This window comes from Podarcis muralis, chromosome 13 (genome assembly GCF_964188315.1).
Source record: "Podarcis muralis chromosome 13, rPodMur119.hap1.1, whole genome shotgun sequence".
Lineage (NCBI taxonomy): Eukaryota > Metazoa > Chordata > Lepidosauria > Squamata > Lacertidae > Podarcis > Podarcis muralis.
The window spans coordinates 17,660,131-17,672,610 of record NC_135667.1 but is presented as its reverse complement, the minus strand read 5'-3'; the positions used below and the strand labels follow the sequence as shown (position 1 = coordinate 17,672,610).

The 12,480-nt window shown below is 48.6% G+C and overlaps 1 protein-coding gene across 3 annotated transcripts in view; it reads left to right on the top strand.

Moving 5' to 3' along the window:
- Positions 1-11,509, top strand: part of LOC114581563 (netrin-1) — a 38,407-nt gene extending 26,898 nt beyond the window's left edge. For 2 of the 3 annotated variants that reach the window (XM_077917049.1, XM_077917048.1), the window contains exons 2-6: positions 548-1,533; positions 3,679-3,867; positions 5,206-5,355; positions 10,132-10,365; positions 11,168-11,509. In XM_077917049.1, coding sequence (XP_077773175.1) covers positions 603-1,533; positions 3,679-3,867; positions 5,206-5,355; positions 10,132-10,365; positions 11,168-11,496 — 1,833 coding nt within the window. In that variant the 5' untranslated portion in view covers positions 548-602 and the 3' untranslated portion in view covers positions 11,497-11,509. The remainder of the gene's footprint in view (positions 1-547; positions 1,534-3,678; positions 3,868-5,205; positions 5,356-10,131; positions 10,366-11,167) is intronic. The other variant, XM_028701823.2, reaches the window with a different exon arrangement.
- Positions 11,510-12,480: the final 971 nt, after the last annotated feature.

Sequence of the window (12,480 nt, the reverse complement as noted above, 5' to 3'; positions counted from 1 at the left end):
TAAGTTTGATTCAAGCTTTAAGTGCAAAACTTTTTTCAAAACAGAACAAAAACATTAAAGATACATCCAAATAATTCCATACAATATCTTGTGCATGTCCAGCACAGGCTCACCATCTTATAAGAAACAAAAGATAATTCCAAACAGACCTAGAAACAAATTTCTCTCTCCTTTTAGCCTGGAGTTGCATTCACATTCCGGAGAGGCTCGTTTTCATATCCTTACTCCCACAAAGCCTGAAAACGAAGACTACAGCCACCACCCTTCCAAGATGGCGAATTTGCAGTTCAATAGCCTCCCATGTGATCTAAAGTTAAACATCTCATCAGAACTAGCAAAGAACAATAATAGTTAATTATCAACCCATCTAGCAGCTCAGAAAGCTTAATATAAATCCCCAGGTTAAAGCCTTCAGCAATACACATTCAGGTATTCTCCATTTCTGTGTGAAATTAAGCAATTATACATAACAATTGTGACCTTTTCTTCTTCCCCGATTGTCAACAGCAGTCCAACTCCAACCATTATCTCCCTCCTTCTTTTCCAGGTGATGTATAGTTAGCTTTTGACTCTTGGCTCATTCCCCTCCTGCCCCCCTAGAGATGCTTCACTTCCCATGGGGCTTTGCAGTTTTCCTCCCATTCCTCCTGGGCCTGGCGTCGGACCCTCGCGATCCCTGCTACGATGCCAACCATCACCCGCACTACTGCCTCCCTGAACTCTCCGAAGTGGCCTCGGGGCGCCTGGTGGAAGCATCCAGCACGTGCGGGAACCCTCCCGGACGACTGTGCGCCTTCCGGGACTCCTCTGACCCAGCCTCGAAATTCTGCCAGCGCTGCAAAGAAAACGCCCACTTGCCAGAGTTCCTCACCGACGCCGAGGGCAGCGCCACCTGCTGGTGGTCCCAGCCGGCGGCTAACGCCACACTGACTTTGGCTCTAGGGCGCCGGGTGGAAGTTCTCTACGTGGCTCTGCGGTTCTGCTCCCCGCGTCCAGAATCCCTGGCGATTTACAAGTCGATGGACTACGGGCGCACCTGGGTGCCCTTCCAGTTCTTCTCCACCCGCTGCCGGCGGCGTTACCATTTGCCGCCAACCACCGCCATCCTGAAGGCCATGGAGCACGAGGCGGCTTGTGTCGAAGCCCAAACGGCCCCCAAGCCTCTGACTGGGGGGCTGGTGGCCTTTATGCCCCTGGCAGGCCGCCCCTCTGCCAGGAGGTTTGAGTACAGCCCCGTGCTCCAGGACTGGGTCACAGCCACCGACCTCCGCGTGTCGTTCGACCGCATGCACCCGACACGGATGCTGGGGTTGCGGAGGAAGGAGGCGTCCTACGGAGTGGCGGAGCTGCAGGTTGGGGCCCGGTGCAAATGCAACGGACACGCCTCGCGGTGCGCAGCCGGCCGGGACGGAGGGGCGCCCCAGTGCGAGTGCCGCCACAACACAGCCGGGCTGGAGTGCGACACCTGCAAAGCCTTCTACTGGGACAGGCCCTGGCAGCGGGCAACCCCCAAAGACGCGCATGAGTGTGTGGGTGAGGCAGAGGGAGAGGCTGAGTGTGCAAGGCCGATAATAATAATAATAATAATAATAATAATAATAATAATAATTTTTATTTATATCCCGCCCTCCCCAGCCAAGGCTGGGCTCAGGGCAGCTTACAAGCAATAATAAAAACAAGTTGAATGATTACAACTTAAAAACAAAATTAAAATACAACATTAAAATATTGAGACATTAAAATATTAAAATGTAGCCTCATCGCAGGAGGAGAAGGAAAAGAAAAAAGAAAGAGAGGGAGGGAATCAAATTGGCTCCAAGCCAAAGGCCAGGCGGAACAACTCTGTCTTACAGGCCCTGCGGAAAGAAATCAGATCCTGCAGGGCCCTGGTCTCATGAGGCAGAGCGTTCCACCAGGTCGGAGCCAGAGTTGAAAAGGCCCTGGCTCTGGTTGAAGCCAATCTAACTTCCTTAGGGCCCGGGACCACTAGGGTGTTGCTATTTATGGACCTTGAGGCTCTCCGTGGGGCATACCGGGAGAGGCGGTCCCGTAGGTACAAGGGTCCTAGGCCGTGAAAGGCTTTAAAGGTCAAAAGCAGCACCTTAAATCTGACCCTGTACTCCACCGGGAGCCAGTGCAGCTGGAAAAGCACTGGGTGAATATGCTCCCATGGCAGGGACCCTGTGAGGAGCCTCGCTGCAGCATTCTGCACCCGCTGGAGTTTCTGGGACAGCTTCAAGGGCAGCCCTGCGTAGAGCGAATTACAGTAGTCAAGCCTGGAGGTGACCATCACATGGATCACTGTGGCCAGGTCGGGGCGGGAAAGGTAAGGGACCAACTGCTTGATGCGATTTAGAGCTCATTCACATTTCCTTTCGTGCCACATTTCTGGGTTTTCCTGGGTCCATGTCTGAGTGGGTTTCCTCTCCAGAGCGGCGGTTCTCAGAGGGGCTTAACAATCAATCCCTCTTCACAGGGAACTCTGGGAATTGTAGTCCTGTGAGGGCAATAGGGGTCTCTGAACAGCCCTTAAGCAGCTACAGCTCCCATAATTCCATGGGGGTAGCCATGGCTGTGGCATCACAGCATTTTAAATTTACGGTGTGATTGTGGCCCAAGTTTCCTTAGGCCCCCTCTTCCAAGATTTAGCTTTGTGTATTAGATCGTAGCCCTGCTCACATTCTTACAACCATGTTTAACAGCCTTGAGGGCTTTTGCAGCACAATTCCACGTATCACAGAATTGTAGAGTTGGAAGAGACTGCAAGGATCATCCCACAGAGGGACAATTTAATTTTTAAGGGGGGCAGTTCGAGAATGAGTTATTAACAGTTAATGGCCTTTTAGGCTTCCTCCACATGAATAGGAGTTCACTTTTTGAATAATAACACTTATATGTCACAGGGAGGGGGGCATCAGGTGGTGCTTAGGTGGGGCATGGCCAAAAAAAAATTTGGGAACCACTGATTTCTGGTCCAATCCCCAGCTATGAAGGGATCCTTTTGCCCAATGTGGGGCTCCAAACCATGACTCCGACTCTCATGCTCTACCAGCAGGGCAGAGGTTGGGAATCTCAGGCCAGGGGAGCCAAATGTGGCCCTCCAGGTCTCTCTACCTGGCCCCTGGGGCTTTCTCCAGGCCACACCCACTCCCTAAGCACACATCCCACTTGCCCTGCTTTCCACCCCTCCTTGGGTGTTTTTGCCTGGCTAGAATGTGTCCTTGCTTCTTGCTTGCCTGGATAAAAGGAAGGCAGAGGTATGCGAGCGTGTGAAGAAACAAGCCACTGTACAAAAGAAAACTTAACATTCGTTGCTCCACCCACTTTTGCTTCTGGCCCCGCCCACCACTGATTTGTGGCCCCTGGGTGGTTGCCTAGAAGAGAATGTGGCCCTCAGGAAGAACAAGTTTCTCCACTCATGGTTTAGAGTATTGGACTATTTTCACTGGTGCAAACAAACACTATTGTAATCCAGGCTCTTGGACAAAGGTGTACCCTGACTACTGGCAGGGCCGGCCTTTGTTCAAGGAGAAATTGGGGACCGGGGTATGCATCTACAGAGGTGAGGGGCTCCAGGGGTGCAGGGGGTGATGGGGGTTCTTGGGTGGGGATGAGATTTCCACAGGGTTGGGAGGGGGCAGCTGGCAGAGCTGACAGACCTCCTTCCTGCGTCCTCAGCTTGCGACTGCCACCTCCACTCCCACCGTTGCCGGTTCAGCATGGAGCTCTTCGAACTCTCGGGGCGCCGAAGCGGTGGGATCTGCTTGAACTGCCGCCACCACACAGCGGGGCGCCACTGCCAGTACTGCCTGCCAGGCTTCAAGCGTGACCTCAGCAGGCCCATGGTGAGCAGCAAGGCCTGTAAAGGTGAGTAAGGTTTATAGGGGCAACACACCAGTGGAACCCAAAGAAGGGGTCGTACCTGGGTGGGCTTAGCCCTGTCAATGTCCAATAAGCCACAAGGGAAATAAGAGAAAGTGAGGGTACAGCCTCCTGACAACCTGGATTTATTTGTCCCTCTCACACTGCCCAGAATTCTGGAAAAAACTGTATCTGTGTAAGGTTTCAGGGAATTTTGATCTCCTGCTCCCCTAAAATGGCCATACTTAGAATTAGGGAGAAGCAATGAGAGTTAGGCTGCTACTAGATGGGTGTTTATGGTGGAATAAATGCTGTGCATGCACATACTTTTTTTTTTTTAATGTTGGCATCATCAAAGCACAGCCCACATTATTTTTCATATTTAATCTGGATTTCACCATTGGAAATCCATTAAGTAAGAGCAACCCAGTGTATTTCTGCAGTCACGTGGCGTGGAAGCTTGTTAGTGCATTTGGGGGGGGGGCAGTTCAGTGCGTAGTCCCTAGGGCCATATACCCCTTCTTCCATTTGCTCCTCACCTGAGCACAGCTTCGTCCCTTTGTTTTTGACATCTCACATGATACGAGCTGGGCTGTTTCCACTGTTTGCCACATTCTGAAGGCTTGTCAGAATCGAACAATCCACGTTGTAGGGGGTTTTCTCTCAGGATCTCCGCACGTGGTAGGAACTATCTTGGAGGCTGTCAGCACCTAACCTACCTCACAGGGCTGTTGTGGGGAATTATATGAAGGGGAGAACCATATACACCACCATGTTCTCTTTGGAGAAAAGTTAGGATGTAAAGAAAATTATTTTTTTTTAAAATCCAGTGTGCTACCTCTGTCAATGTTATATCTGCAAAACGTGAATATGACAAGTCAAGTCAGCCACCTTCCCCCTTCTACTGAGGGGAAAGTCCTTCAGCTAGCTTCTATGTAAGTTGATGTGACCTTCATGGCTTCTTGGGAAATGTAGTTTTATGAGAGTCCTCAGACTTCTCAGAGATCCTTGCAGCTTTCTCATTCTTGGCTGGAGAATGTTGTGATATTTACAGTGGTAGCATAGGCGTGTCTGAATCCTTTCGATTTTGGAGTCTACAACTTGAGACTTACAACCTTTACCTAAGTTGTTTGTGGCAGGAGAGTTGTGGTGGAGAGGAGAGGGAGTGTTAACAGGCCCTCCAAGTGGGGCACAGCAGTGAGAAAGTCCACACAGCGTTGGAGTAACTAACAATGGCACCTTCTCAGAAGACCGTGCTGGGAGAGGGAAGGGCAGACCAGTTTCAGAGAAGCTCGCAGCCTTCTAAGCCACTAACACCGTCTCCCCCTTTTGTTTCCCCTCCAGCCTGCCAGTGTCATCCCATTGGCGCGGTTGGCACCATTTGCAACCAGACCACAGGGCAGTGCCAGTGCAAGAATGGAGTCACCGGCCTGACCTGCAACCGCTGTGCTCCAGGTTTCCAGCAAAGCCGAAGCGCCCATGCCCCCTGCATGCGTAAGTGCGGCCACTTTTCTTGAATCCTGCTTAGAACCAGCGGTTCATGACGGTTCAGTCAAAAAGGCTATGACACCCATCTGAGCTGCTGCTTAATTCCTGGAGGTCAGAAACCTCCATTTCTGGATGTTCAGAACTGAGTACTGATGCTTGCGTACCCAAAATGGTATCACCCGTGCTGAACAGAGTGGTTTCAGCAGCCTTTGGCAGAAGTGCGATATGAAGCGCGGGGAGGGGGCAGGCTAACAGAGACACCCCCCCCACAAAACACCCCAATGGGGACTGGGCACGCTCAGTAGCCACAGAATGCTGACTGAGGCTGTGTACGTACAATATCACAGTTTACTCCAGCTCCAGTGCACACCCACAGCTAGCGTCTGAAGCCAAGTACACATAACATTAGCCACAATCCATATGTGCCTTGTAGCTTCTTGAGAAACATCGCTGTTGATGCATTTTCCTCAAACCAGCTGCCATCTGGTTTGAAAACGTAAGCCACAGTTGAGCTGAGGTGTGTACGTCAAAGATAGCTATTGCACATGTGCAGATGACCTCTTTGTTGGAGTTGCGGTGGGGGCTGTTGCAGGCATGGGGAAACAAAGCAGGGAACAAGCATCAGATGAAGACATCCTCTCCCCCTCGCTGGTGTGTACAGCAAATTTTTAAAAGAAAGTCTTGAAACGCAGTAAAAGGGGCTTGGCGTCGTGTGCATTTCAAGCTGCTAATGTAGACATAGCCTGATGGTTGGGGGAAAATGACAATAAATCCTGTTGGGAGGGAAAAATAGAATGGAGTACCCTATGGGGGGGATGGCAGACTGGCTGGAAAACTAAATAGGAGCACTTGACACTTCTGTAACATAGACTACATCTTGGGGCCCTTTATTTTCTACCCAGTGTCTGGTTGTGGGCGACTGCATATGGTTTTCAGTACAATAAAAACAGAAAGGCTTAAAAACAAAACACCCTCAAAAATGAAAAAAAAGTTCCACTCTCGGTAACAAAATACAACTTCCAAAAGATTGAGTTAAAGTAAAGCACTCAATTGTACGTTATATACTCAGTTTGTAGGTTGTACAAACATAAAGATAAACTTTAAATATTCCATAAAGTAAAATATACACTACAGGCAAATATTAAGAATGCAGTCCTATAATCTGCTTGCAGGCCAAATGCCTGTTAAATGTAAGTGCTCCTTGAAGGAATCATCCAGGCACATTCAACATAAAGTCCTCTTCAGTGACCAGACATTTGTAATCTAGCACAATAATATCTATAAAGAATAGTGGTTAGTGCTGTACCTCGGCTGCGGTGGAGGGTGGGGGGAAGGCTTAAACACATGGACACATCCCAAGACATTCTCTTATCATAAAGACTTCAGAACTGGAGTATATATGAAAATTCTCCAATGCAAGGTATTTAAATCCTGCACAGGAAATGAAAATATAAATTCTTGGAATTAAAATAAAGTATGCACGCTATAAGGGGTGCATCCTTAATATTTGTCCGCTGTATATATTTCACCTTATGGAATATTAAGAATTTGTTTTTATGTTAGCATAACCTACAACTGAGAATGTTTTACCTTAACTGGGTCTGTTTGAAGTTTTGAAAACTCAATAAAGTTGCTGCCGCCACCTCACTGCTGTATTCTGTTCAATATGGTACCAAGGCAATATCCTTTTCTATATTAAAAGTTTCATAAGCTAGCCCTATCTTTCCCCTGATCCCAGTGTAGTAATATATCAGCAACTATATTTTTCAGTGGTTGCCCATTTGTGGGATGCTGTCTCCAGGGAACCACGACTCGCCCTGTCATTGTCAATTTTTAGGAGCCAGAGTAAGACATTTTTATTTACCCAAGTTTTGGGTGGTTAAATTAGCCTCTATTGCACGGCTCATCTTTTCGTGGGGTGAGGTAGGACTTCCTTATGGCATTGCTGGGTGAGTATTTTAGGAATTTTGTGCCATGTGTTATTTTCTTCAATTTGGCTTTTAATTGATTTTCTCTGTTTGTATTTTATGTTGCTGTAATGTTGCTTTGATATATTTTGTTGTTGTTGTTGAATAAAGAGCCTAATGCAATAAGGCCTCATCAGCACTATCTCTATCTATCATCTATCTATCTATCTATCTATCTATCTATCTATCTATCTACCAGTTTTTTCGCCCTATAGGACACACTGTTCCATAAGGCGCACCTAGTTTTTTGGGGGGGAAATAAAGGGGAATAAATTATTTCCCCCCCAGGCCCGAGCTTCCCCCGACCCCAGCCCCCAGAACAGGCGGAGAGCTGTGCGAAGCCTTCGGCATGCAGGCAACTCTCCGCAAGCCGCGGGAGCCCAGCGCTGGGCTCCTGCGCCTTGCGGAGAGCTGTGCGAAGTCTGGGCGCACTGAGCTCAGCGCGCCCAGCCTTCGACATGCAGGCAACTCTGCGCAAGCCATAGGAGCCCAGCGCCGGGCTCCCGCGCCTTGCGGAGAGCTGCACGAAGCCTGGAGAGCAAGAGGGGTTGGTGCGCACCGACCCCTTTCGCTCTCCAGGCTTCAGCGAAAGCCTGCATTCGCCCCACAGGACGCACACACATTTCCCCTTCATTTTTGGAAGGGAAAAAGTGCGTCCTATGGGGCAAAAAATACGGTATCTATCATCTATCTATCTCAGTATCATACCATCTTAAACAGTCATGACTTCCCCCAAACAATCTTGGAAAGTGTAGTTTGTTAAGGATGCTGAGTTTTAAAGAGGCCTCTATTCCCTTCACAGAGCCTAGGACTTGCCAATCAGAAGGTTGGCGGTTCGAATCCCCGCGACGGGGTGAGCTCCCGTTGCTCAGTCCCTGCTTCTGCCAACCTAGCAGTTCGAAAGCACGTCAGAGTGCAATTAGATAAATAGGTACCGCTCCGGCGGGAAGGTAAACAGCATTTCCGTGCGGTGCTTTTGGTTCGCCAGAAGCAGCTTAGTCATGCTGGCCACATGACTCGGAAGCTGTATGCCGGCTCCCTCGGCCAATAAAGCGAGATGAGTGCCGCAACCTCTGAGTCGGTCACGACTGGACCTAATAGTCAGGGGTCCCTTTACCTTTACCTTTATTCCCCTCACAAAGCAACAAGATCCATGGTGGTTTAACAGTCAAGCCTTCTTCCCTGTGAACTCTGGGAATTGTAGGTCTCTGAGGGGAATAGCATACCCTCCAACATTTCTCTGATGAAAATAGGGACGTCCCATTCCATAATAATTTTACTATCATACCCCATCCATCTGACTGGGTGGAGTATAAAACATTAAACATTTTCAAAAAACCAACTTCCATATACAGGGCTGCCTTCAAATGGCTCAGCGGTTGGAAAACTCTGTACTAGGGTTTCCATACATCCAGAATTTCTCTGAAATGGGTGTTGGAAACAGTGTCTGGGCAGAAACCGCTGAAATGTCTGGGGAAATGCGGCAAAAAAGGCTTAACAACTTTTTTTTTGTTGGCAAAAAAAAGGCTTGACAACTTTTCTGTCTGAATTTTCACTTTTTGAAATATGGCAACCCTACTCTGTATCCTCAACATTTCTCCAGTGAAAATAGGGACGTCCTAAGGAAAAGTGGGACGTTCTGGGATCAAATTAAACCAGGACGGTTTCTCTAAATCAGGGACTGTCCTTGGAAAATAGAGACACTTGGAGGGTCTGGGATAGAGGTTCCTTAACAACCCTCGACATCCTTAGCAAACTACAGTTCCCAGGATCCTTTGGGGCAAGCCATGTCTGTTTAAAGGGGTATGGTGCAGCTTTAAATGTATAATGCAGAAGAAGAAGAATATCCTGCCAATGGTGGTGAACGGAAAGCCCCTCCAATAACCTTTCCGTCACTGTTCTGGAATGAGAAGGCGCTTTGAGAGGCTCTGCCTCCAAGTAGTTGCTAAAACAGGAAATGAGGTCATAGCTGTGGAAGCACATGTGTTCCAGAAAACCTTTGATCTTTTATCTTTCTGCAGGCGATGCTATATCAGGAAATAACTTCATAGGTAGTGTAAAGATCCCATCTGTAATGGAACTGATGCTGAAGCATGTGAGATAGCCAGGCTCTGGCCTTCCAGCAGCGTCATTCAATTCAAAATAATAATATTCTCTTGAGGTCTCATGTGCAATACTGAGGGTGGTCAGCATCAGTTTGGGTGGGGAGGGTGTGGGTGACACCCAGTCAAATAATGGAATCCAGCGTAGAGCTGAGGAATTCTGTGAGTGACAAGTTCTTCATCATTCTGTAATCAAAAGCAGAATAACTGATCTAAAAACAAGTTGGTGCAGGTAGACTTAGCTGCGGACATGCCGTGCATTTAAAGCACATGGCTGCCCCCAAATACTGTATTTTTTGCTCTATAAGACTCACTTTTCCCCTCCTAAAAAGTAAGGGGAAATGTGTGTGCATCTTATGGAGCGAATGCAGGCTGCGCAGCTATCCCAGAAGCCAGAACAGCAAGAGGGATTGCTGCTTTCACTGCACAGTGATCCGTCTTGCTGTTCTGGCTTCTGAAATTCAGAATATATTTTTTCTTGTTTTCCTCCTCCAAAAACTAGGTGTGTCTTGTGGTCTGGTGCGTCTTATAGAGCAAAAAATATGGTAATCCCAAGAACATTAGTTTACCCCTCACAGAGCTGCAGTTCACAGAACAAACCACAGTTCCCAGAATTCTTGTCTCACCAAGTTTTCCTGTCTTCTGGGCGAGGAATGTTCTTTACTTAAAAAAATCAAAATCGAATGGCTTCTTCTATATCTTCCCTCCCACAGGGATCCAGGAAGTGATGACAACGACAGTCGCCCCGCCACAGGAGTGGAATGCAGGTGAGAAGGAAGGAGTGGGCAGGGGAGGGAAATGTTATTTTGCTGGAGGGTTTATTTGGGAGGTGGTTTTACACCAGCCTAACCTGATCCATTCAATAGGTACTGAATGTCAGACCCACTGTAAGCCACCGCGAGGACGTGTCCAGATGAACCTGAGGAACTACTGCAAAAAGGATTACGGTAATTCACACTCGTGTCTGAAACCGCAGCTCCCCACACCCTTTCAGCTCTCTGCCACCAACCTCTCTGTGTGAAGTTGTTCTTTACAAATGAGCGAAAAGGAGGTTGAACCCAGAAGTGATGCCAGAGACCTCTGACATAGCTCATTGGGTAGAGCATCAGACTCTCAATCTCAGGTTCGTGGGTTCGAACCCCATGTTGGGCAAAAGATTCCTAAATAGCAGGGGGGTGGTCCCTTCCAACTCTACAATTTTGTAATTCACCTTTTCTCCTCCCCCTCCCCCCCAAAAAAAAACAGCCAGGGAGCCCTATGGCCAGGAAAGATTATAGTTTTGAAATGGGAAACCCTGGGAAACCCCACCTTTAAAGGAAAATGTAAGGTGAGATGTGCAGGCTTGTTCATGACATAGTTCCCACTATCTGCACATCATTGCTGGAAGCACAAGCCTTCTGGAAAGTATTGGGTATTTGTTTTGCAAGGGATGACATGCCCAGCAATGACATCACAGGCTTGAAAATGGGGGCCAGGAGATGCTCCAGCTTCTGGGGAGGGATGAACAGAACAACTTACAAAGGGGGTGAAAGGTCCCATGTTCAATCCCAGGCATCTCCAGGTAGGGCCAGGAATGGTCCTCTGCCTGAATCCCTGGAGAGCGACAGCCAATCAGTGTAGACAATACTGATGGAGGTGAACCAACCATCTCACTCAGTATAAGCCTTGTGTGTGTGACGCCATAGCTGCAGGGCAACATCATGTTGCGACTTCCCAAGGGTCATTTCTTCCTTTTTCTGCCGCTGCCAGTTCTCCGTGCGCAGCTGTTGTCCATGGAGAAGTCGGGCACGTGGTGGCAGTTCACGGCCTCGGTCCTCACCGTCTACCGCCAGCGCCGAGTGCCCATTCGGCGGGGCGAGCAGCCGCTCTGGGTGCCTGAGCAGGACCTGGCATGCCGCTGCCTCCACCTCCAAGTCGGCAAATCTTACCTGGTGATCGGCAACGATGAGGAGTCGCCCGACCCTGCCCGGTTAATCCTCGACAGAAACAGCCTGGCCCTGCCTTGGAGGGACGCCTGGGCACACAAACTGCGCAGTTTCCAGCAGCAAAGCAGGCGTGGGAAATGCAGACTCAGCTGAATCAGCATGGGGGGGGGGGAGCAGGGAGGTGGGCAGAAGGAAAAGAGAGTGAGGGAATAGGGGGGCAAATGGGTGCATTTGGTGATACCCCTCCACTTCCCTTGCTATTAGAGAGCATAAGGGAAACATTTGGATTCTTAAGTGTTAGTTTTGAGGACGTATAGGCCTCTCTTACCTCCTCCATCCTCTCCTGTGTGGCAAGTAAGGAACGCTTGAAAAGAAGTCGAGGCCTGTCAATCCCAAGGCAACCTTGACCTGATCTGTGCCTGTCGAACTGAAAATGTGCCGACTGGAGCATAATTATCCCTCCGCACGTCTCCGAAATTTACGACGCAGTTCTCCGCTCAAAGAATAAATAAATAAATGCCAACATGCATATTTCAAGATAAAGATGCTTTTAGAAATAATGTACATGGAGATAAATGGTGTACTTAAATATGTATTTTGTGTGGGGTTGGTTTATTTATTTCAGTTGCAGGTTAATGTGGAAATGAGATTGGAACAGACTTGCAAATGAACAGGTAAATTGGACATGTGTGTCTGTCCATCAGCAGAGGGGAAAGTACCACCCCTTTGAGGGGGGAGGGGCTGAGGAACTTCATTTTCACAATGTGTTTCGGAGATCAGCATCCCTATCTTGCTGTCATGTCTACCAGGTGGTTTGCTCTGAGTCGGCGGCTGCTCTAAAGGAGGAGGGAGATATGTTTTGGGTTGGGTGTTGTTGATGTGCTGTAGCAGTGGATCTACTTACTGCTTTCTGGCGGCAAAGCTCTTGCCAGATTGCGAAACTTGCTCACAGGCAGGGGAAAGGCATATCATGTGTTTGTGGCAGGGTAGGAGCGCGCATCTGTTTCTCCCTCGCAACAGCCCCCCTCGGTGATGCACAAGCTAAACTTTGTGCTCTTGGGAGCTACTAGTAACATTACAAATGAATACAGGAAAATGCAGCCTACGTTCCTCGCGGACTTAACTAAGAACTCAGTC